The 24,228-nt window shown below is 50.1% G+C and overlaps 1 protein-coding gene across 1 annotated transcript in view; it reads right to left on the bottom strand.

The window, feature by feature from the left end:
• Nucleotides 1–649: 649 nt before the first annotated feature.
• Nucleotides 650–24,228, bottom strand: part of LOC119969761 (alpha-1-syntrophin-like) — a 25,939-nt gene continuing 2,360 nt past the window's right edge. Inside the window, exons 2-6 of the mRNA XM_038803820.1 lie at nt 22,698–22,899; nt 8,550–8,757; nt 6,121–6,251; nt 2,593–2,792; nt 650–942 (exon numbers count right to left, since the gene is read on the bottom strand). Coding sequence (XP_038659748.1) covers nt 665–942; nt 2,593–2,792; nt 6,121–6,251; nt 8,550–8,757; nt 22,698–22,899 — 1,019 coding nt within the window. The 3' untranslated portion in view covers nt 650–664. The remainder of the gene's footprint in view (nt 943–2,592; nt 2,793–6,120; nt 6,252–8,549; nt 8,758–22,697; nt 22,900–24,228) is intronic.

Below are 24,228 nucleotides of genomic sequence, written 5' to 3'. Positions count from 1 at the left end.
TGCGGCACCCCCTCAGTACTGACCCTCTGACAGTGCGGCACTCCCTCAGTACTGACCCTCTGACAGTGCGGCACTCCCTCAGTACTGACCCTCTGACAGTGCAGCACTCCCTCAGTACTGACCCTCTGACAGTGCAGCACTCCCTCAGTACTGACCCTCTGACAGTGCGGCACTCCCTCAGTACTGACCCTCTGACAGTGCAGCACTCCCTCAGTACTGACCCTCTGACAGTGCAGCATTCCCTCAGTACTGACCCTCTGACAGTGCGGCTCCCTCAGTACTGACCCTCTGACAGTGCGGCACTCCCTCAGTACAGCTGAAAGAAAAAGGCCAGCAGATACATGGGAACATCACCAACTCCAAGTTCCCCAGTGAGAAATATATTGCTGCTCCTTCACTGTCGCTGGACCCACTGGCACTGTGCTGCTAACCGTACTGTGGGTTCTTCACCAAGACAGCAGTGCTTCACATCACCACCTTCTCAAGGGCATTTAGGGATGGGCAGTAAATGCTGGCCTTGCCAGCGCCATCCACACCCTGAGAGAATAAACATTAATTTATTTCTTCCAATTTTTAAGTTTGGTTTGGGACTGGAGTCACGTATTGGCCTGGACAATCCCAGAATTTGCTTTAAACTTTCAGCCTGCCCTGGTGGAGTATGAACTCACGCCCTCTGCAGAACCACAAACACTAAACTGCGCCTCAACCTTTGGGGGTTCTCCGTGGAACAAAGGGTCACAAAAATACTCACAATCTCCGCCTCAGATGCCCCGAAATCCAGGTACAACACTTTGACACCATCGTCAGAGGACATGCGAAGCTTCTCAAAGGGTTGACTCAGGAGGATCTTGGGTCTGCCAATCTCGGGGGCGTCCTGGTAGATGGTGAACCCCTTCTCCAAGTGGACAGCCAGTTTGCAATCCTGCCCATCCCAGGTACATGCTGAAGCAAGAAGAAGTGCAGAGAGCATTAGACCATGGTGCCACCCAACACCAGGATGTTTCTCAGAGACATGATAACAACTCTTCCTTAATTATCTGGTTTGGAGGATAAAGGGATGCTGGGGGTGTGGTAGGGTCTGAAGAGACTTGAATACACGAACATATGCAGGAATAGACCATGTGAATCCTCGAGCTTGCTCCATCATTCAGTGGGCGAAATTTTCCGTTTGGGAGACTAAGTGTTGACGCCGGGACTGAATTGCGTGCGGTTCACGTTCCGTTGGGGGCTCTCTTTGTGGAGCGTGAATTCAGAGCAATTTCTGGCCCATTGGGGGTTCTAACCCGAGGCAGGAGTGAGCGGCAAAGAGCCGGCCAGCTGGAGCTGTTTCTGAGCGCTCCACTCACCACACACTCACTGCAGCCAGCAAACATGGCAACAGTGCAGGTGTCCTCTGATTGGGGTGAGCTCTGCTTCCTCTGCAATGGGGCAGCGTTTCTCAGGAGGGCCAACACCTGGTGGGGCCCCCGATTGAACATGGCCCTTGGTGATACAGCTGGGGTATGAGGGTGTCCAGGGGGAAAGCCTGGGTGGGCTGTGAGCATTCACAGGACACAGGCAGCACTCGGCAGTGAGGGGAGCGGGTAAGTAGCAGCAAAGGGGTGGGTTTAAAAGACAGACGTCAGCAATGGGGGTCTGAACCAGGCCATCCCAATCCCAATGGGTCACTCCAAGTCCATGGATTTGGCACCAAGTCACCACCTTCTACTGCCCCCGGCCTGGGCAGCCAACACCCCAGAAAGCCCCCCCCCCCCCCCGCGCCCAGCAGCCAGTGCGCCCAGCCCCCGCTGGCCAATGCTTGTAGTAATTCACGCTTGTGAGACCTCCACCTGAGAGAGGCGGAACACGCTGAAGGGCAGAGCACACTGTGTCTAATCCGCTAATCACATTTACATGCCATTGCCAACACGGGATGGAAACCTGGCCATCGCCGCCAGAGGGGGGCCGGAGCTGCTGCCCAAATCGGCGCCAAGTGCGGACTTCGATTTTGGCCAGGTGCTCAGTTCCCCACCCGATCGCAGCTCACATTGTGGCTTTGCGAGGAGGAGAATTGCGCCCGATATGATCAATGCTGCCTGGAGTCTAATACGGCCAAGTGTGAGGTGGCAGGAACAAAAATCACAATTTTATTAAAAAGCATAAAATGTGTAAATGCCAATGGTTAGAGGGGTTGGGTGGCTCTGCAAGGAACACAAGTTAACATGCGGGTACACCAAACAATTAGGAAGGTCAACCGGCATTGGAGGATTGGAGTGTAGGAATACCGAACTCTTGCTGCAATTGAAGAGATGTTGCTGAGGCCACGTCCCGAATACTGGGACAGTGTTGGCTTCCATATTGAAGGACGGATATACTTGGGAGTGGAGGTGATTGAGCGAAAGCTCAATATAGATTGGTGCCCGGGATGAGAGGGGTGTGCTGAGGGGAGGCTAGGGAAATTGGGTCGACATTCTCTGCCGTTTAGTAAAAGGAGAGATCTCACTGAACCCTACACAATTCCAAGGTGTCTCGATGGGGTGGGCACAGGTCGTTTCCATTGGCTGAGGAATCTGGAACAGGGCTCCGGAATCTCAAAGAGGAAAGGCCACTCACCTGTGACGACCTCCTGAATCAGCTCAGCCGCGTTGTGACAGCCATCAACCAGCAGCCGTGTCCACGTGGACAGATCCAGGTGGATTTCCGCAGAGAACAGGTGAGTCTCCACACCGTGAGGAGTGCCAGCCCTCAGGACAAAGGACAGGTCGGAATTGTCAGCCAAAAGAGAGCCCTTGGCAGGGCCAGAGTGAACGAGCCTGAAAGACAAACCATCAACCACATTCACCCTCTCTGTCTATTAGAGGCAAGCCCACCTCACACCCACTCCCAGGCACCATTGATCCACCCTCCAATATCCAGCACTGAATTACAAAACAAACAGTTCAGATTTAGCTGGGAGAAAACGAGTTCCAGATTTTGGATGGATGGTGTTTTGAGCAGTATTGAGTTGGGAGGTATTGACCAGATGTCTGCACTTAACTCGCTTGAAGGAAATCGGACCTGGAAAGGCCGTGGCATTTCACCAGTCACCAAGAACCCTGGTGCTGTATCCAACTACAAAATTGTCCCATCACCAGAAACAGCCTACGTCCATCTCCATAAATTCACCCAACTCCACCCTGCCTCATCTGATCTGCTGCCAAATCCTTCATCCATACCTTCGTTATCTCTAGTCTTGACTATTCCAACGCTCTCCTGGCCGACCCTCCATCCTCCACCCCCCAAAACCTGAGCTTGAGCAAACCTCTGCAGCCTGGATGATAACCTCACGCCAAGTCCCTTTCACTCATTACCCACCGCACTTGCTAACCTCCCGCGGTCCAGCGACTGTACAATTTTAAACATTTTTATCCTCGTTTTCCAATCCTTCCATGGCTTCTCCCCATCTCCGTAGCCTCCGCCCACCCACCATCCCAAGGTCGCTGCACTTCTCCAACTCTGCCCCATTATGCCTCGATTTTAATCACTGCACCATTGGCAGCTGTCTCTGCCACTCCATAATCCTTTAAACCTCCACCTCCTCCTCACCCGCTCTCCATGTCTCTCGATTCCCTGGGCATCAACAATTTATCACAGAATCTTTACAGTGCAGGAGGCCAATCGGTCCATCGAGTCTGTACTGGCTCCCTGACAGAGCATTCCATCTCTCCCCACTCCTCTGCCTTATCCCCGTAACATAGATTACATAGAATTTACAGTGCAGAAGGAGGCCATTCGGCCCATCGAGTCTGCACCGGCTCTTGGAAAGAGCACCCTACCCCCTATCCAAGGTCAACACCTCCACCCTATCCCCATTACCCAGTAACCCCACCCAACACTAAGGGCAATTTTGGATACTAAGGGCAATTTATCATGGCCAATCCACCTAACCCGCACATCTTTGGACTGTGGGAGGGAACCGGAGCACCCGGAGGAAACCCACGCACACACGGGGAGGATGTGCAGACTCCGCACAGACAGTGACCCAAGCCGGAATCGAACCTGGGACCCTGGAGCTGTGAAGCGATTGTGCTATCCACAATGCTACCGTGCTGCCCCCGTAACAGTGTACATTCAGGTAGCAATCCAATTCCCTTTTGAGCACCTCCCTCGAATCTGCCTCCACCACTTTCATTCCAGATTCCAACCACCCTCTGCGTGTAAAAGCTTTCCTTAATCACTTTTACCCCTTTTTGCCAATTATTTTGAACATGCGCCCTCCAGGTCTTGATAAGTGAGAACAGTTTCTCATTATGTACCCTGTCCATATTCCTCAGGATTGTGAATACCGATATCAAGTCTCCTCTCAGCCTTCTTTTCTCCAACGAAAATAGACACAACCTCTCCAATATCCCCATAGCTATAGTTCCTTATCCCTGGAATCATTCGTCGGAATCTCCTCTGTACTCTCACCAATGCGGTCACATCCTTCCTCAATATGGTGCCCAGAACTGGGCGCAGTCTCCAGATGAGGCCTAATTAGTGTGTGATACAAGTTCAACATGACCTCCTTACTCTTGTACTCAATGCCCCTATTAATAAAACCTAGGATACTATAAGCTTTATTAATTGCTCTCTCAATAGGCCCCGCCACCTTCAATGATTTAGGTACATATGCCCCAAGGTCCCTCTGTTTCTGCACCTCCTTCAGAGTTTCTTCCTTTATTTTATTCTATCTCTCCATATTCTTCCTGACAAAATGAATCACCTCCATTACTCTGCACTGAACTTCATCTGCCACTTGTCTGCCCAATCCACCAACTTGCTTATTAGGCGCCGGAATGTGGCGACTAGGGGCTTTTTGCAGTAGATTCATTGAAGCCTACTTGTGACAATAAGTGATTATTATTATTATTATGTCCTTTTGAAGTTCGAGACTATCCTCGTCACGGTTGATAATGTTTCCAATCTTTGTAACATCTGCTAATTTTGAAATCATGCCCTGAACACCACAGTCTAGGTTGTTAATACACATCAAGGGCAAGGGTCCCGACACTGACCCCTGGAGAACCTTCCTCCAAACTGAAAAACAACCATTTATCACGACTCTGTCTCCTGTCACTCAGCCAATTCTTTTATCCAAGTGTCAACTTTCACTTTTATTCCATGAGTTAGAATTTTTCTCACCAGTCTGTTGTGTGGCACTTTATCAAATGTCTTTTGAAAATCCATATACACCACATCAACATCATTGCCTTTATCAATCTTCTCTGTTACCATCTGAAAAAACTCCAGCAAGTTAGTTAAACATGATTTTCCCTTAATGAATACATGCTGGCTTTCTTTAATTATCCTGTGCCTGCCTAGGTGACTATTGAATTTATCCCGAATTATAGTTTTGAGAAGTTTCCCTACCACTGGAGATCCATAGTTTTAGGCTTTATCCCTGCAGCCCTTTTTGAACAAGGATGTAACATTCACAATTTTCTAATCCTCCAATACCACCCCCGTGTCGAAGGAAGACTGGAAGATTCACAGCAGTGCCTCTGTGATTTCCACTCTCGCTTCCCTCAGTATCCTTAGATACATCTCCTCCAGTCCTGGTACCTTATCAATTTTAAACAGAAATAGCCTTTCTAACACCTCCTCTTTATCAATTGTACATTCTTGTGTACCAATCATCTCTCTCACCCCGGCAGCATTTTCTTCCTTTCTAACCTGTGCAAAGGAGTCAGAGGTGGAGGAAATAAGAACAAAAACAAAAGACAGAAAGGGGAATATGAAAAGTGATAGGTAGAGAACCTAACCAGAAGGCGTCTTGTGGTGATGGTCTCTTTAAGGGCAACACAGCAGAGTAAGAGCCATATGGCGTGTGACCAAAAGAGTGGAATCAGCCCTAGGGTGAGACAGGTTCCAAGGCAGAGACATTTTGGGAGTCATTTACAGCTATGGGGCTGCTTTACTATTCCCATTTCTAAATACCTTTTCTGTACGCTAATGAAGTCTGTGAGAATGCATCTTTACAGCTCCTCACCACCATCTTCTCAAGGAACAACTAGGGATGGACAATAAATACTCTTTTCAACTTTGCCAATACTGGGTCCTTCCTTTAATGCTATTTGGCGTTACAGATTTCAGTCAGGAGGAGGCAGTGTTGTGGCTGACCTGGTTGCTATGAGCGGGTGCCTGGAACTGGGACTGTTCAAGCTCTCTCTGGTTTGTGGTAAGCTGGTGTACAGCAGCAAGTCCTTCTCCGTGAGAATGGCCAGAACGGGTTTTTCCACATCACTGGTCACCTGTAACAAAGGAAACAGCGTGGTAATACCGGGTGTGCCAGGATCATGGGGAGAGAGAGTCAACCCATCTCCCACTGGGCCACCTTGGGAAGAGGGGCCTCTCCCCCAATCGACTAGGGTAAAGGTGGTTGAGCCATGGAAGGAGGGAAATCAACAATGAGGAGAGTCTTCGCCAGCAAATCTTCAATGGAGTGATATTTGAAAGAACGAGGCAAACTCTCCTTGTGTAATGAGGTTGAATTTCCATTGTGGATCACACTCCTATATCAGGGTCTGGAAGATGTACGAATCTAGACATCACAAGTACTGTGATGCTCAGAAACCTTCCCAAAAAATATTCTTCCAACGTACAACACAACCATCATCGTTCAGGCGCAGGCTGTGGTAACATCACTGGACTAATGATCCAATGGCCCATCGCTCTGGGATCACAGGTTCAAATCCCACTACAGCAGCTGGTACAATTTAAATTCAATTAATTGATGGGTGAAAATCCTGGAACTCCCTCCCTAACAGCACAGTGGGTGTACCTACACCACTTGGACTGCAGCGGTCACCACCACCATCTCAAGGGCAATTAGGGAGGGGTAATAAACACTGCAAGGCCCACATCCCCCAAGTGATTAAAAAAGATGCGTCGATATTTGGGGTTTCAGAGAAGCAGGAGCTCATGGAGAGGAGGAAGGCCGATGTCGTGGCCTTTGCCTCTGATTGCACAGCACCAAATTTTGCGAGTGGCGGTCGGCATCGCCACCGGGGGTAGCAGCATGGTTGGGTGACCTGTACGACTTCCTGCCGTTAGAGAAGATAAAGTATGAATTAAGGGGCTCAGCAGGTGAGCTTGAGAAAAGGCGGGGGGGATGTTTTTATGACCGTGTTTGAGGAGCTGTTCGTCGCAGTGAGGGTGGGGTGAAAAAGGGGAAAAATCTGTACAGACTGTATAGTTGATTGTTGGAGGGCAGCACGGTGGCGCAGTGGTTAGCACTGCTGCCTCACGGCGCTGAGTAACGGGTTCAATCCCGGCTCTGGGTCACTGTCCGTGTGGAGTTTGCACATTCCTCCCGTGTTTGCGTGGGTTTCGCCCCCACAACCCAAAGATGTGCAGAGTAGGTGGATTGGTCACGCTAAATTGCCCCTTAATTGGGCAAAATTAATTGGGTACTCTAAATTTTTTTATTTTTTTTTCAAGTTGATTGTTGGGAAGTATGTTTCCCGGAGTGTTTATTTGCTGTGACCTGTTTTGATGCACGTTTGTAATAAAATAATTTTTTAGAAAGGCGCGGCATATGGTGCAGTGGTTAGCACTGGGACTGAGGCGCTGAGGACCCGGGTTCGAATCCCGGACCTGGGTCACTGTCCTTGTGGACTTTCCACATTCTCCCTGTGTTTGCGTGGGTTTCGCCCCCACAACCCAAAGGTGTGCAGGGTAGGTGGATTGGCCACGCTAAATTGCCCCTTAATGGGAGAAAAAATTGGGTATCCTAAATTTAAAATAAAAGACAAAACCTGGGACTGAAAACCAGTCTCAAGAACAAAGAACAAAGAAAATTACAGCACAGGAACAGGCCCTTCGGCCCTCCCAGCCTGCGCCGATCCAGATCCTTTATCTAATGAAATGAAATGAAATGAAAATCGCTTATTGTCACGAGTAGGCTTCAATGAAGTTACTGTGAAAAGCCCCTAGTCGCCACATTCCGGCGCCTGTTCGGGGAGGCTGGTACGGGAATCAAACCGTGCTGCTGGCCTGCCTTGGTCTGCTTTAAAGCCAGCGATTTAGCCCTGTGCTAAACAGCCCCTAATGGTGACCGTGAAGCTTCCATCAATCGTGCTCCCCCGAATGTCCTTCAGGAATTCAGCCCACATGACTCCAGACCCACAGCAATCCGGTTAACACTTAACAAGTGAAGAAAGCCCATTGAAAAATCATCCTGCCACCGGACTGTGAGATTAACTAACTAGGTGGGGTCTGGACTCCTGTGCGTGTCAAGGTCTGCCCTATCGCCTTAGGCACAGCACGATCCCAGCAACAACTTGCATTTATATATTTAACCAGTAAAACATTTCCAAGGCGCTTGACATATACATCATCAGGCCAGGGCACACAAGGAGATTTGAGGTTGTTGGCACGTCTCTCGTGCATCAGTTTTAAATGTTTATTGAAACTCCTGTGAAATCTTTTAGTACATTGAAGGCACTTTATAAAGATGCAAGTTACTGTTAACTGCAACCATCATGAGATTTCTTTTTACTTCAAAGGGTTTGACAAATACTTTAACCCTGTAAACAAAGGGCACTCACCTGCTCAGTCAGCCAGCCAACGTGTTTAATTTCTTTACTCCCGGCTATGCCAGTGTTGCCTGCCAGGGCTCTCATCTCTGCTTTGACCATAGGCAGGAGTGCGCTGGCATTCCCATGAAGGGCATTGAACCAGGACTGAGCGGTGGCACTGTCCTTCACCCTCAGAGAGACGGAAGACTTCCCATCCGCTGAGGAGAGGTCAATGTACCTGATGGAAGGAGAAAGACAGAGACTGAGATCAGTAGAGTCAGTCACACAAAACAATCTAGAAACTATGAAACTCCAAAGAGAAATTTTTAAAAATCAGCTTCTCACTCAGATGTAGGAACATAGGGACAGGAGTAGGCCATTCAGCCCATCGGGTCCTGCTCCGCCAAGATTACTTCAATGACTTTCACATCCATTAGCCTCATAACCCTTCACATTATTGTTAATCCGGAATCTATCCATCTCCGATTCAAATACCCTCAATGATGGAGTTTCCCCGGCCATCTGAGATACAGAATTCCAAATATTCACAACCGTGTGTGTAAAGAACTCTCTCCTCATCGCGGTCCCAAGTAGCGTCCCCCTCATTTTGAAATGGGGTCCCCTGGTTACAAAAGGAACTGGATTTGCAGCTTTAATCATAGAATTTACAGTGCAGAAGGAGGCCATTCAGCCCATCGAGTCTGCACCGGCTCTTTGAAAGAGCACCCTACCCAAGCCCACACCTCCACCTCATCCCCATCACCCAGTAACCCCAGCCAACGCTAAGGGCAATTTTGGACACTAAGGGCAATTTAGCATGGTCAATCCACCTAACTTGCACATCTTTGGACTGTGGGAGGAAACCGGAGCACCCGGAGGAAACACACGCACACACGGGGAGGATGTGCAGACTCCGCACAGACAGTGACCCAGCCGGGAATCGAACCTGGGACCCTGGAGCTGTGAAGCAATTGTGCTAACCACTATGCTACTGTGCTGCCCCGGGGTGTACGGATGCTTTAAAAGGTGGTTGGACGAGCTGGGAAGTCGCCTGCGCATTATAAATAAGACTTGAAAAGATGGCCCCACACCTCGGCCTCATTCTGGCCCCACACTTCAGAAAGGACCTCATGGATTCGGAGAGGAGATTTACTGCAATAGGTAGCAAGGGTGAAGGATCTCACTTATGGGAAGAACTGGAGATGCTGGGATTGTTCTCCCTGGATGAGGAAAGGACGAGGGAAGTTTAACAGAGCTGTGGAGAGAAACCTCCGCCCGAGGGGGACGCAGTGCATTTGGGAATTTGGATCAAAGTGGGAATCCGACACAGAGGAAAGAGAGGCTCTATTGCTTTCCAATTTTTCACCCGTGGGAAGGTGGTCTTGCCCCTGCTGGAGGCGGCAAAGCAAGTTATTTGGCACGTATCTGGGCTGCTTTCAGGCAGCAATGGGGGAAAAGACACAACCGGTACCCGAGAGGAACCTGCTACGTTGATTGGCTCGATGTGTTCAGTGTGAGGGGCAGTGTGTGAAAAACCAGCATCTGAAAGAAGGGAAAGTTACGGCTGATATAGAATCCATCAGTGCAGAAGGAGGCCATTCGGTCCATTGAATCTCCATCCACCCTCCGAAAGAGCACCCTAGCTCGGCCCATTCCCCCACCCTACCCCCCGTAACCCAACCTAACCTTTTGGACACTATGGAGCAAGTTAGCATGGTCAATCCAACTAAGTTGCAAATTTATGGACTGTAGGAGGAAATCTACGCAGACACGGAAAGTGCAGACTCCGCACAGTTACTCACAGTCAGATTCGAACCCAGGTCCCCGGCGCTGTGAGGCAGCAGTGTTAACCATAGCAAGGTAATACAAGTAATCCAAAATCAAAGAGAGTTAATGCAAGAGAAGTAAAGTGAAGATAGCTGGGAAGCTCAGTCAGGTGGAATGTGTGCGCTGTAATATGTAAAATGGTGCCCAGGCAGCCTGGATGACCAGGTTTGCAGGAAGCGCTGTCAGATACAGAAACGTGAGATTTGGGTTTTCGAGTTCGAGCAGGGTTTGGAATCACTGTGACACATCCGCAAGGTGTAGAGCTATATGGATCGCACAGAGAAGTGGTCACATTGCACTGCCTGCAAAGGCGGTTCTGATGACATGGAATCTGCTGCTTGAAAGGGTGGTAAAAGCAGATTTGGGAAGAGAACTGGGCAAACGCCCCAAAAGGAAAACATTACGCATATACGCAGAAAGAGCAGGGCTGTGGGAATAATTGGACAGTTCATTCAAAGCTTCACCACAGTATAATGGGAGCAATGAGTTAGGCAGAGCAGCTGAAATGGGACTGGGGGGGAACCATTATTATTTACTGGCCATCTCCGTGTAAACATAGACAAAACACCGTAAGACGAAGGAGCAAAAGGAGACCATTCAGCCCATCCCACTCCTGGCAATCTCCTGTAAATACAGACACTCCACAGGGAACCCCTGTAAATACTGACACACTCCCCGGGGCACCCTGTAAATACTGACACACTCCCCAGGGAACCCCTGTAAATACTGACACACTCCCCAGGGACCCCCTGTAAATACTGACACATTCCCCGGGGACCCCCTATAAATACTGAGACACTCCCCCGAGGACTCCCTGTAAATACTGACACACTCCCCGGGAACCCCCTGTAAATACTGACACACTCCCCGGGAACCCCCTGTAAATACTGACACACTCCCCAGGACCCCCTGTAAATACTGACACATTCCCCGGGGGCCCCCTGTAAATACTGACACACTCCCCCTGGGGACCCCCTGTAAATACTGACACACTACCCGGGGACCCCCCTGGAAATACTGACACACTCCCCAGGGAACTCCTGTAAATACTGACACTCCCCAGGGACCCCCTGTAAATACTGACACACTCCCCGAGGACCCCCTGTAAATACTGACACACTTCCCAGGGACCCCCTGTAAATACTGACACACTCCCCGGGACCCCCTGTAAATACTGACACACTCCCCGGGAATCCCCTGTAAATACTGACACACTCCCCGGGGACCCCCCTGTAAATACTGACACACTCCCCGGGGACCCCCCTGTAAATACTGACACACTCCCCGGGGACCCCCTGTAAATACTGACACACTCCCCGGGGACCCCCTGTAAATACTGACACACTCCCCGGGGACCCCCTGTAAATACTGACACACTCCCCGGGGACCCCCTGTAAATACTGACACACTCCCCGGGGACCCCCTGTAAATACTGACACTCTCCCCCAGGGGGCCTCCTGTAAATACTGACACACTCCCGGGGACCCCCTGTAAATACTGACACATTCCCCGGGGACTCCCTGTAAATACTGACACACTCCCCGGGGAACCCCTGTAAATATTGACACACTCCCCGGGACCCCTGTAAATACTGACACACTCCCCGGAGACCCCCTGTAACTATTGACACACTCCCCAGGGAACCCCTGTAAATACTGACACACTCCCCAGGGAACCCCTGTAAATACTGACACACTCCCCGGGGACCCCCTGTAAATACTGACACACTCCCCGGGGACCCCCTGTAAATACTGACACACTCCCCGGGAACCCCCCTGTAAATACTGACACACTCCCCGGGGACCCCCTGTAAATACTGACACACTCCACGGGGACCCCTGTAAATACTGACACACTCCCCGGGGACCTCCCTGTAAATACTGACACACTCCCCGGGACCCTGTAAATGTTGACACTCTCCGCGGGGACCCCCCTGTAAATACTGACACACTCCCTGGGGACCCCCTGTAAATACTGACACACTCCCCGGGGACCCCCTGTAAATACTGACACACTCGACGGGGACCCCCTGTAAATACTGACACACTCGACGGGGACTCCCTGTAAATACTGACACGCTCCCCGGGGACCCCCTGTAAATACTGACACACTCCCCAGGGAACCCCTGTAAATACTGACACGCTCCCCGGGGACCCCCTGTAAATACTGACACACTCCCCGGGGACCCCCTGTAAATACTGACACACTCCCCAGGGAACCCCTGTAAATACTGACACACTCCCCGGGGACCCCTGTAAATACTGACACACTCCCCGGGGACCCTGTAAATACTGACACACTCCCCGGGGACCCTCTGTAAATACTGACACACTCCCCGGGGACCCCCTGTAAATACTGACACACTCCCCGGGGACCCCCTGTAAATACTGACACACTCCCCGGGGACCCCCCCTGTAAATACTGACACACTCCCCGGGGACCCCCTGTAAATACTGACACACTCCCTGGGGACCCCCTGTAAATACTGACACACTCCCCGGGGACCCCCTGTAAATACTGACACACTCCCCTGGGACCCCCTGTAAATATTGACACACTCCCCGGGGACCCCCTGTAAATATTGACACACTCCCCGGGGACCCCCTGTAAATACTGACACACTCCCCGGGACCCCCTGTAAAAACTGACCCACTCCCCGGGACCCCCTGTAAATACTGACACACTCCCCGGGGACCCTGTAAATACTGACACACTCCCCGGGAACCCCCTGTAAATACTGACACACTCCCCAGGGACCCCCTGTAAATACTGACACACTCCCCGGGGACCCCCTGTAAATACTGACACACTCCCCAGGGACCCCTGTAAATACTGACACACTCCCCGGGGACGCCCTGTAAATACTGACACACTCCCCAGGGAACCCCTGTAAATACTGACACACTCCCTGGGGACGCCCTGTAAATACTGACACATTCCCCGGGGACCCCCTGTAAATACTGACACACTCCCCGGGGACCCCCTGTAAATACTGACACACTCCCCGGAGACCCCTGTAAATACTGACACACTCCCCGGGGACCCCCTGTAAATACTGACCCCTCCCCAGGGACCCCCTGTAAATACTGACACACTCCCCGGGAACCCCCCTGTAAATACTGACACACTCCCCGGGGACCCCCTGTAAATACTGACACACTCCCCGGAGACCCCTGTAAATACTGACACACTCCCCGGGGACCCCCTGTAAATACTGACCCCTCCCCAGGGACCCCCTGTAAATACTGACACACTCCCCGGGGACCCCTGTAAATACTGACACACTCCCCGGGGACGCCCTGTAAATACTGACACACTCCCCGGGGACGCCCTGTAAATACTGACACATTCCCCGGGGACCCCCCCTGTAAATACTGACACACTGTCCGGGGACCCCCTGTAAATATTGACACACTCCCCGGGGACCCCCTGTAAATATTGACACATTCCCCGGGGACCCACTGTAAATACTGACACACTCCCCGGGGACCCCCTGTAAATACTGACTCCTCCCCAGGGACCCCCTGTAAATACTGACACACTCCCCGGGAACCCCCCTGTAAATACTGACACACTCCCCGGGGACCCCCTGTAAATACTGACCCACTCCCCGGAGACCCCTGTAAATACTGACACACTCCCCGGGGACCCCCTGTAAATACTGACCCCTCCCCAGGGACCCCCTGTAAATACTGACACACTCCCCGGGGACCCCCTGTAAATACTGACACACTCCCCGGAGACCCCTGTAAATACTGACACACTCCCCGGGGACCCCCTGTAAATACTGACCCCTCCCCAGGGACCCCCTGTAAATACTGACACACTCCCCGGGGACCCCCTGTAAATACTGACCCCTCCCCAGGGACCCCCTGTAAATACTGACACACTCCCCGGGGACCCCCTGTAAATACTGACACACTCCCCGGGGACCCCTGTAAATACTGACACACTCCCCGGGGATGCCCTGTAAATACTGACACATTCCCCGGGGACCCCTGTAAATACTGACACACTCCCCGGGGACCCCCCCTGTAAATACTGACACACTGCCCGGGGACCCCTGTAAATACTGACACACTCCCCGGGGACCCCCTGTAAATACTGACACACTCCCCGGGGACCCCCTGTAAATACTGACACACTCCCCGGGGACCCCTGTAAATACTGACACGCTCCCCGGGGACCCCCTGTAAATACTGACACGCTCCCCGGGGACCCCCTGTAAATACTGACACACTCCCCAGGGAACCCCTATAAATACTGACACACTCCCCGGGGACCCCCTGTAAATACTGACACACTCCCCGGGGACCCCCCCTGTAAATACTGACACACTCCCCGGGGACCCCTGTAAATACTGACACACTCCCCGGGGACCCCCTGTAAATACTGACACACTCCCCGGGGACCCCCTGTAAATACTGACACACTGCTGGGGACACCTTCACAGAGTCAGTACCTGAACACTGGGCTGTAGACCCTCCTTCTTCACTGTGTGACACTTTGAGAGTCCATAGAATTTTGGAATCCTACAGTGCCGAAGAAGGCCATTCTGCCCATCGAGTCCACACCGACCCCCTGAAAGTGACCTTGGCCCACTCCCCTCCCCATTTCCGCAACCACACCTAACCTGTACATCCCTGGACATTATGGGGCAATTGATCATGGCCAATCTACCTAACCTGTACATCTTTGGACTGTGGGAGGAAACCGGAGCACCCAGAGGAAACCCACGCAGAAGCGGGGAGAACATGCAGACTCCATCCAGACATACACGAGGCCAGAACTTAACCCGGGTCACTGTGAGGCGGCAGCGCGAGCCACTGTGGCACCGTGCCGTTTGCTTTACAGTCCAGGTTACCGGCTCTGTAGCTATGACCCCTGTTCCTCAGGAAGCTTTTTAAGTATTTCAGCCCTTGCTCTGTCTCCTCTGATACAGGCTCTCCACATGTGTCCATATCAGCTGCTTCTGTATCACCTTTTTCCCTGTGGAGGATCCGGGTCCCAAGCGAAGAAACTAAATGCTTGAATCCACATAGAACATTGAACTGTACACCACAGTTTGAAACTAAGATCAAATCAACCTACTCCCAATCATTCTAGTCCACTCCAAATGCCTATCCAATAACCGCTTGAAAGTTCCTCAAGTGTCCGACTCCACTACTATAGCTGGGAGTGCGTTCCATGCCCCACCACTCTCTGAGTAAAGAACCTACCTCTGACATCCCTCCTATATCTTCCACCATGAATCTTAGTTATGCCCCCTTGTAACAGCTACATCCACCCGAGGAAAAAGTCACTGAATGTCCACTCTATCTATCCCTCTCATCATCTTATACACCTCAACTAAGTCACCTTTTATCCTCCTCCGCTCCAATGAGAAAAGCCCTAGCTCCCTCAACCTTTCCTCATGTCCTACCCTCCAATCCAGGCAGCATCCTGGTAAATCTCCTTTGCATCCTTTCCAATGCTTCCACATCCTTCCTATAATGATATGACCAGAACTGCACACAATACTTCAAATGTGGTCTAACCAAGGTCTTGTACAGTTGCAGCATAACCTCACGGCTCTTAAACTCAATCCCCCTGTCAATAAATGCTAACACACTATAGGCTTTCTTCAAGGCTCTATCCACTTTGGTGGCAACATTCAGAGATCTATGGATGTGAACTCCGAGATCTCTCTGTTCCTCCACATTCTTCAGAACCCTGCCATTAACCCTGTAATCCACATTCAAATTTGTCCGACCAAAATGAATTACCTTACACTTATCAAGATTAAACTTCATCTGTCACTTTTCAGCCCAGCTCTGCATCCTATCAATGTCTCTTTGCAGCCTACAACAGCCCTCCACATTATCCACTACTCCACCAATCTTGGTGTCATCAGCAAATTTACTAACCCAACCTTCAACCCCATCATCCAAGTCATTGATAAAAATCACAAATAGCAGAGGACCCAGCACTGATCCCGGTGGTACACCGCTGGGGACTGGGCTCCAGGGTGAAAATTTACCATCTACCCCCACCCTCTGTCTTCTATGTGACAGCCAGTTACTGATCCAATCAGCCAAATTTCCCTCTATCCCACACCAACTTACTTTCTGCATGAGCCGCCCATGGGGCACCTTATCAAACGCCTTACTAAAATCCATGTATACGACATCAACTGCTCTACCTTCATCTATGTACTTAGTTACCTCCTCAAAGAATACAATCAAACTTTTGAGGCAAGACTTATCCCTCACAAATCCGTGTTGACTATCCTGGATTAGAACATAGAACATAGAACGATACAGCGCAGTACAGGCCCTTCGGCCCTCGATGTTGCACCGACATGGAAAAAAAAACTAAAGGCCATCTAACCTACACTATGCCATTATCATCCATATGCTTATCCAATAAATTTTTTAATGCCCTCAATGTTGGCGTGTTCACTACTGTTGCAGGTAGGGCATTCCACGGCCTCACCACTCTTTGCGTAAAAAACCCACCTCTGACCTCTGTCCTATATCTATTACCCCTCAATTTAAGGCTATGTCCCCTCGTGCTAGCCACCTCCATCCGCGGGAGAAGGCTCTCGCTGTCCACCCTATCTAACCCTCTGATCATTTTGTATGCCTCTATTAAGTCACCTCTTAACCTTCTTCTCTCTAACGAAAACAACCTCAAGTCCATCAGCCTTTCCTCATAAGATTTTCCCTCCATACCAGGCAACATCCTGGTAAATCTCCTCTGCACCCGTTCCAAAGCTTCCACGTCCTTCCTATAATGAGGCGACCAGAACTGTACGCAATACTCCAAATGCGGCCGTACTAGAGTTTTGTACAACTGCAACATGACCTCATGGCTCCGGAACTCAATCCCTCTACCAATAAAGGCCAACACACCATAGGCCTTCTTCACAACCCTATCAACCTGGGTGGCAACTTTCAGGGATCTATGTACATGGACACCGAGATCCCTCTGCTCATCCACACTACCAAGAATTTTACCATTAGCCAAATATTCCGCATTCCTGTTATTCTTTCCAAAGTGAATCACCTCACACTTCTCCACATTAAACTCCATTTGCCACCTCTCAGCCCAGCTCTGCAGCTTATCTATGTCTCTCTGTAACCTGCAACATCCTTCCGCACTGTCTACAACTCCACCGACTTTAGTGTCGTCTGCAAATTTACTCACCCATCCTTCTGCGCCCTCCTCTAGGTCATTTATAAAAATGACAAACAGCAACGGCCCCAGAACAGATCCTTGTGGTACGCCACTCGTAACTGAACTCCATTCTGAACATTTCCCATCAACTACCACTCTCTGTCTTCTTTCAACTAGCCAATTTCTGATCCACATCTCTAAATCACCCTCAATCCCCAGCCTCCGTATTTTCTGCAATAGCCGACCGTGGGGAACCTTATCAAACGCTTTACTGAAATCCATATACACCACATCAACTGCTCTACCCTCGTCTACCTGTTCAGTCACCTTCTCAAAGAACTCGATAAGGTTTGTGAGGCATGACCTACCCTTCACAAAACCATGCTGACTATCCCTAATCATATTATTCCTATCTAGATGATTATAAATCGTATCTTTTATAATCCTCTCCAAGACCTTACCCACCACAGACGTTAGGCTCACCGGCCTATAGTTACCGGGGTTATCTCTACTCCCCTTCTTGAACAAAGGGACCACATTTGCTATCCTCAAAGCTGTATCTCTCCAAATGATCATAAACCCTATCCCTCAGGACCCTTTCCAATAATTTACCTATGACCGAAGTGAGACTAACTGGCCTATAATTCCCAGGGTTATACCTATTCCCTTTCTTGAACAAGAGGACAAAATTCGCCTCTACAGTCTTCTGGCACTATTCCTGTAGACAGTGAGGACATAAAGATCAAAGCCCAAGGCTCTGCAATCTCATCCCTTGCCTCCCAAAGAATCCTAGGATATATCCCATCAGGCCCAGGGGACTTATCTATCCTCAGGCTTCTCAAAATTTCGGATACATCTTCCTTCCGAATATCTACCTCCTCCAGCCTACCAGCCTGTATCGCACTATCCTCCACAACAACATGGCCCCTCTCCTTTGTGAACACTGAAGAAAGGTATTCATTTAGGGCGTCTCCTATATCTTCAAACTCCATGCACACGTTCCCACTACTGTCCTTGACCAGCCCTAACTTCACCTTGGTTATTCTTTTATTCCTCACAAGCGTAAAAAGCCTTGGGGTTTTCCTTGATCCTACCCGCCAAGGACTTCTCATGCCCTCTCCTAAGCCCTTTCTTGAGCTCCTTCCTAGCTATCTTGTATCCCTCAAGTGCCCTAACTGAACCTTATTTTCTCATCCTTACATAAGCCCCTTTTCTTCCTCTTGACAAAACATTCAACCTCTTTTGTGAACCATGGTTCCCTCACTCGACCATTTCCTCCCTGCCTAACAGGGACATACCTATCAAGGACGCGCAGTATTTGCTCCTTGAACAAGCTCCACATCTCAATTGTGCCTATCCCTGACAGCTCCTGTTTCCATCTTATGCTCCCCAATTCTTGCCTAATCGCATCACAATTACCCTTCCCCCAGTTATAAACCTTGCCCTGCCGTATGTTCCTATCCCTCTCCATTGCTATAGAGAAAGTTACCAAATTGTGGTCACTATCTCCAAAGTGCTCTCCCACAACCAAATCTAACACTTGGCCCGGTTCATTACCCTGTACCAAATCCAATGTGGCCCCGCCTCTTGTCGATCTATCCACATATTGTGTGAGGAAACCCTCCTGCACACACTGGATAAAAACAGCCCCATCCAAACTATTCGAATTATAGTGGTTCTGATCAATATTTGGAAAGTTAAAGTCACCCATGACAACTACCCTGTGACTACCGCACCTATCCAAAATCTGCATTGCAATCTTTTCCTCCACATCTCTGTTACTGTTTGGGGGCCTATAGAAAACTCCTAATAAAGTGATCACTCCTTTCCTATTTCTAACTTCAGCCCACACTACCTCAGTAGACAGATCCTCCTCAAACTGCCTTTCTGCAGCCATTATAGTATCCTTGATTAACAATGCTACTCCTCCACCTCTTTTACCACCTTCCCTAATCTTACTGAAACATCTAAACCCTGGAACCGCCAACAACCATTCCTGCCCCTGTTCTATCCATGTCTCCGTAATGGCCACAACATCGTAGTCCCAGGTACCAATCCATGCTTCAAGCTTACCAACCTTATTCCTGATGCTTCTCGCATTGAAGTAGACACACTTCAAACCACCTTCATGCCTGCAGGTCCACTCTTGTGACCTTAGTACCTTCCTCCGTACCCTCTACCCTCAACTTTCTGAACTCCAGCAACGCTATCCCCTGGACTACAAATCAGTTTCCCATCCCCCTGCCAAATTAGTTTAAACCCCCCCGAAGAGCTGTAGCAAATTTCCCTCCCAGGATATTGGTGCACCTCTGGTTCAGGTATAACCCATCCTGTTTGTACAGGTCCCACCTTCCCCAGAATGTGCTCCAATTATCCAAGTAACTGAAACCCTTCCTCCTACACCATGCCTGTAATCAATTATCAAGGACTTTACAGCGGAACATTTAGAAAGCAGTGGCAGGATCAGTCAGTGTCAACATGGATTTATGAAGGGAAAATCATGCTTGACAAATTTGTTGGAATTCTTTGAAGAGGTAACCCGTACAGTTGACAAGGGGTAGCCAGTCGCTGTGGTATATTTGGACTTTCAGAAGGCGTTTCACAAAGTCCCGCATTAGAGATTGTTGTGCAAAATTAAAGGCATGGCTTTTGGGGGAGATGTATTGAGGGGGATAGAATACTGGTTGTCAGAGAGGAAACAAAGAGTAGGGATTAATGGGTCCTTTTCAGATTGGCAGGCAGTAACTAGTGTGCCACAGGGATCGGTGCTGGGACCCCAGCTATTCATGATATATATTAATGATTTGGATGAGGGAACAAAATGTAACATCTCAAAGTTTGCAGCTGATACCAAGTTAGGTGGGAGGGTGAATTGTGACGAGGATGCAGGGATCCTACAGCAAGATCTGGACAGGTTGGGCGAGTGGGCAAATCAATGGCAGATGCAGTATAATTTGGATAAGTGTGAGGTTATTCACTTTGGAAGCAAAAACAGGAAGGCAGATTACTACCTGAATGGTTGTAAATTGGGAGAGGGGAGTGTGCAGCGGGACCTGGGTGTCCTTGTGCACCATTCGCTGAAGGTAAGCATGCAGCAGGCGGTAAAGAGGCTAATGGTATGTTGGCCTTCATTGCGAGAGGTTTCGAGTATAGAAGCAGGGATGTGTTGCTGCAATTATATCGGACCTTGGAGAAGCCACACTTGGAATGTTTTGTGCAGTTTAGGTCTCCTTCTCTGAGGAAGGATGTTCTTGCTCTCGAGGGAGTGCAGCGAAGGTTTATCAGACTGATCCCAGGGATGGTGGGACTGTCATACGAGGAGAAATTGCCTAGGTTGGGATTGTTCTCGCTGGAGTTCAGAAGAATGAGGGGGGATCTCAGAGACTTATAAAATTCTAACAGGACTAGACAGGGTAGATGCAGGGAAGATGTTAGCAATGATGGGTGTGTCCAGAACCAGGGGTCACAGTCTGAGGATTCAGGGTAAACCATTTCGGACGGAGATAAGGAGACATTTCTTCACACAAAGAGTGGTGAGCCTGTGGAATCCATTACCACAGGAAGTAGTTGATGCTACAACTTTGAATATATTCAAGAGGCGGCTGGATCGAGCACTTGGGGAGAATGGGATCAAAGGCTATGGGGAGAAAGCAGATTAGGCTATTGAGTTGGATGATCAGCCATGGTCGTGATGAATGGCAGAGCAGGCTCGAAGGGCCAAAAGGCCTCCTCCTGCTCCTATCTTCTATGTATCTATCTAAATGATCATCCAGCAGAAATTAATGTTTGTTTAATATCAAATATTGCGGAGTTTAAAGTGGGGGTTATTGAGGAATTTTCTCCTGTCTGTTCAAGGCTCTCTCTTCAATCTTTTCAAAAATAATAAACTTACTCCAGTTTGTTAATAAAGACGGAGAGATATTGATAAGGAAACAAGACAGATTGGCACTGTTCATCACCACAGGATGTCTCACACTCTTCACACCCAATGGAGTGTGTTTGCAGGGCAGCTACTGTGTGATGTAACACAGCAGACACTTTGCACACAGCTCAATCCCACGAACAGCAACGTGATAACGGCTGGAATAAACAGAGGCCAAGATACCAGTTCCCGGTTCTTCAAAATACTGCCATGGGTTTTTTTATGTCCACCCGAGGGGGCCGATTTGGTTTAATGTCTCACCCCATCAGGCGCACCATCACCAGCTGCACTCCCTCAATACTGTGCTGGAGTGACAGCCTAGATTTGTGTGTCCTTGGAGTGAAAGTGGGAACATTATGACTCAGGCATGCTGCTGGCTGTCCACAGTTGATACTTGGTGTACTGTTGCAGCTAACCATGATGTGGAGATGCCGGTGTTGGACTGGGGTGGGCACAGTAAGAAGTCTTACAAGGTTAAAGTCAAAGAGCAAAGAATACAGCACAGGAACAGGCCCCTCGGCCCTCCAAGCCAGTACTGGTCATGATAGGGCAGCACGGTAGCATGGTGGTTAGCATAAATGCTTCACAGCTCCAGGGTCCCAGGTTCGATTCCCGGCTGGGTCACTGTCTGTGCGGAGTCTGCACGTCCTCCCCGTGTGTGCGTGGGTTTCCTCCGGGTGCTCCGGTTTCCTCCCACAGTCCAAAGATGTGCGGGTTAGGTGGATTGGCCATGCTAAATTGCCCGTAGTGTCCTAAAGGGTAAGGTTAAGGGGGGGTTGTTGGGTTACGGGTATAGGGTGGATACGTGGGTTTGAGTAGGGTGTTCATTGCTCGGCACAACATCGAGGGCCGAAGGGCCTGTTCTGTGCTGTACTGTTCTATGATACCAACCTTTGCCAAAACCCTCAGCCCTTCCTTGTGCCGTATCCCGCCATACCCATCCTATCAATGTGTTTGTCAAGATGCCTTTAGAACGGCGTTAATGTATCTGCTTCCACAACCTCCCTTGGCATCGCGTTCCAGGCACTCACCACCCTCTGCTTAAAAAACCTCTAAACTTTGGCCCACGGACCTTAACCTATGCCCCCTGGTGACTGACCCCATCACCCTGGTGACTCATTCACCTGAGGAAGGAGCTTTGCTCTGAAAGTTACTGATTTGAAACAAACCTGTTGGACTTCAACCTGATGTTTTAAGGCTGTGTTCCAGCTAGCATAGATCAACGGTGCCCTGGTTCCCTGTGGTCTCCAAGTCATTTCTCTTTTCCTTACCGCTTTTCCAGGTCAGGTGACCTGACTTTCCTTCGGACGTAACACATCTTCAAGGGGATGGTCTTCTCGTGCTCCAAGTCCCCTTGTGGGCCAGAGACTGGCGAGCTTCCCCCACTCCCGGGAGGCGATGAGGAATCCCATCCCTGGGCCGAACCTGCCGTCGTGTTCTTGAAATAAGACGACACCTCCTTCAGGTATTTCACTATTTCAGGCGGGAAAAACAAAGGTTTTAGTCATTAAACTTTGCAAAAGGTCTGTCAATAGGGTGTGGACAGGATAAAATAATGTCATGAACAAGCCCAATATAATGTTGGCCTCAATCTTGAGGGGTTGGAAATGAAGCTTCAGTGATACAGAACCCGATTGTCAGACCCCCACCTTGGGGGTCGGTGAGATCAGCCCTGGCCACCCCACCCCATAACCGAGATATTGGCTCTGACGGAGCTGCAGCTCTGATTGACCAGCGCCCTCGCTGGGCAGAGAGAGGACCAATGCTGTGTCGGCATGGCTGCTCCTCCGAGTACAGAAGAGATAATCAAAGCAATGATATGCCCATTATTTTAACTTCAGGTGCGGCCGATTGATTGGAATTGATGCTGGGGGACTGTATTTAGAGGGGCACAGATTCATCACGCAAAGTCAAAACAGATGAGTTAGGGGGGAGGGCTAACTTGATTGACGATTTTCCTGACACGTGCGGTTGGTGAGGTCGACATGCTGAATGTGCTCCACATGGACATTGCTGCTACTGTCGACAAGGTCCCACAAGGGCGGCTGCTTCAAAAGCCAGAATTCCTGGGGCTCCAGGCGAGAATGCTAAACTGAATCATCCAGTGAATGGTCCTCTCGATCTGAAACACTAATTCTGTTTCACTCTCCACAGATACCACCTGACCTGCGGGGCATTTTCTGTTTTTTGTGATATTGGTGAGGGGCAAAGGAGAACTCCTCTGTTACTCTCCAAAATAGTGGTCATGTGATCTTTTACCCCCACCTGATGGGACGGACAGAGCCTCAGTTTTCTGCGTGGCTGGAAACTCCCTCAACTGACCCTCTGGCAGGTCAGGACTCCCTCAGTACTGACCCTCTGACAGTGCGGCACTCCCTCAGTACTGACCCTCTGGCAGTGCAGCACTCCCTCAGTACTGACCCTCTGGCAGTGCAGCACTCCCTCAGTACTGACCCTCTGACAGTGCGGCGCTCCCTCAGTACTGACCCTCTGACAGTGCGGCACTCCCTCAGTACTGACCCTCTGACAGTGCGGCACTCCCTCAGTACTGACCCTCTGACAGTGCGGCACTCCCTCAGTACTGACCCTCTGACAGTGCGGCACTCCCTCAGTACTGACCCTGTGACAGTGCGGCATTCCCTCAGTACTGACCCTCTGACAGTGTGGCACTCCCTCAGTACTGACCCTCTGACAGTGCAGCACTCCCTCAGTACTGACCCTCTGACAGTGCAGCACTCCCTCAGTACTGACCCTCTGACAGTGCGGCACTCCCTCAGTACTGACCCTCTGACAGTGCGGCAC

The sequence above is a fragment of the Scyliorhinus canicula genome, chromosome 7 (genome assembly GCF_902713615.1).
Source record: "Scyliorhinus canicula chromosome 7, sScyCan1.1, whole genome shotgun sequence".
NCBI lineage: Eukaryota > Metazoa > Chordata > Chondrichthyes > Carcharhiniformes > Scyliorhinidae > Scyliorhinus > Scyliorhinus canicula.
This window is presented reverse-complemented; position numbering and strand designations above follow the sequence as displayed.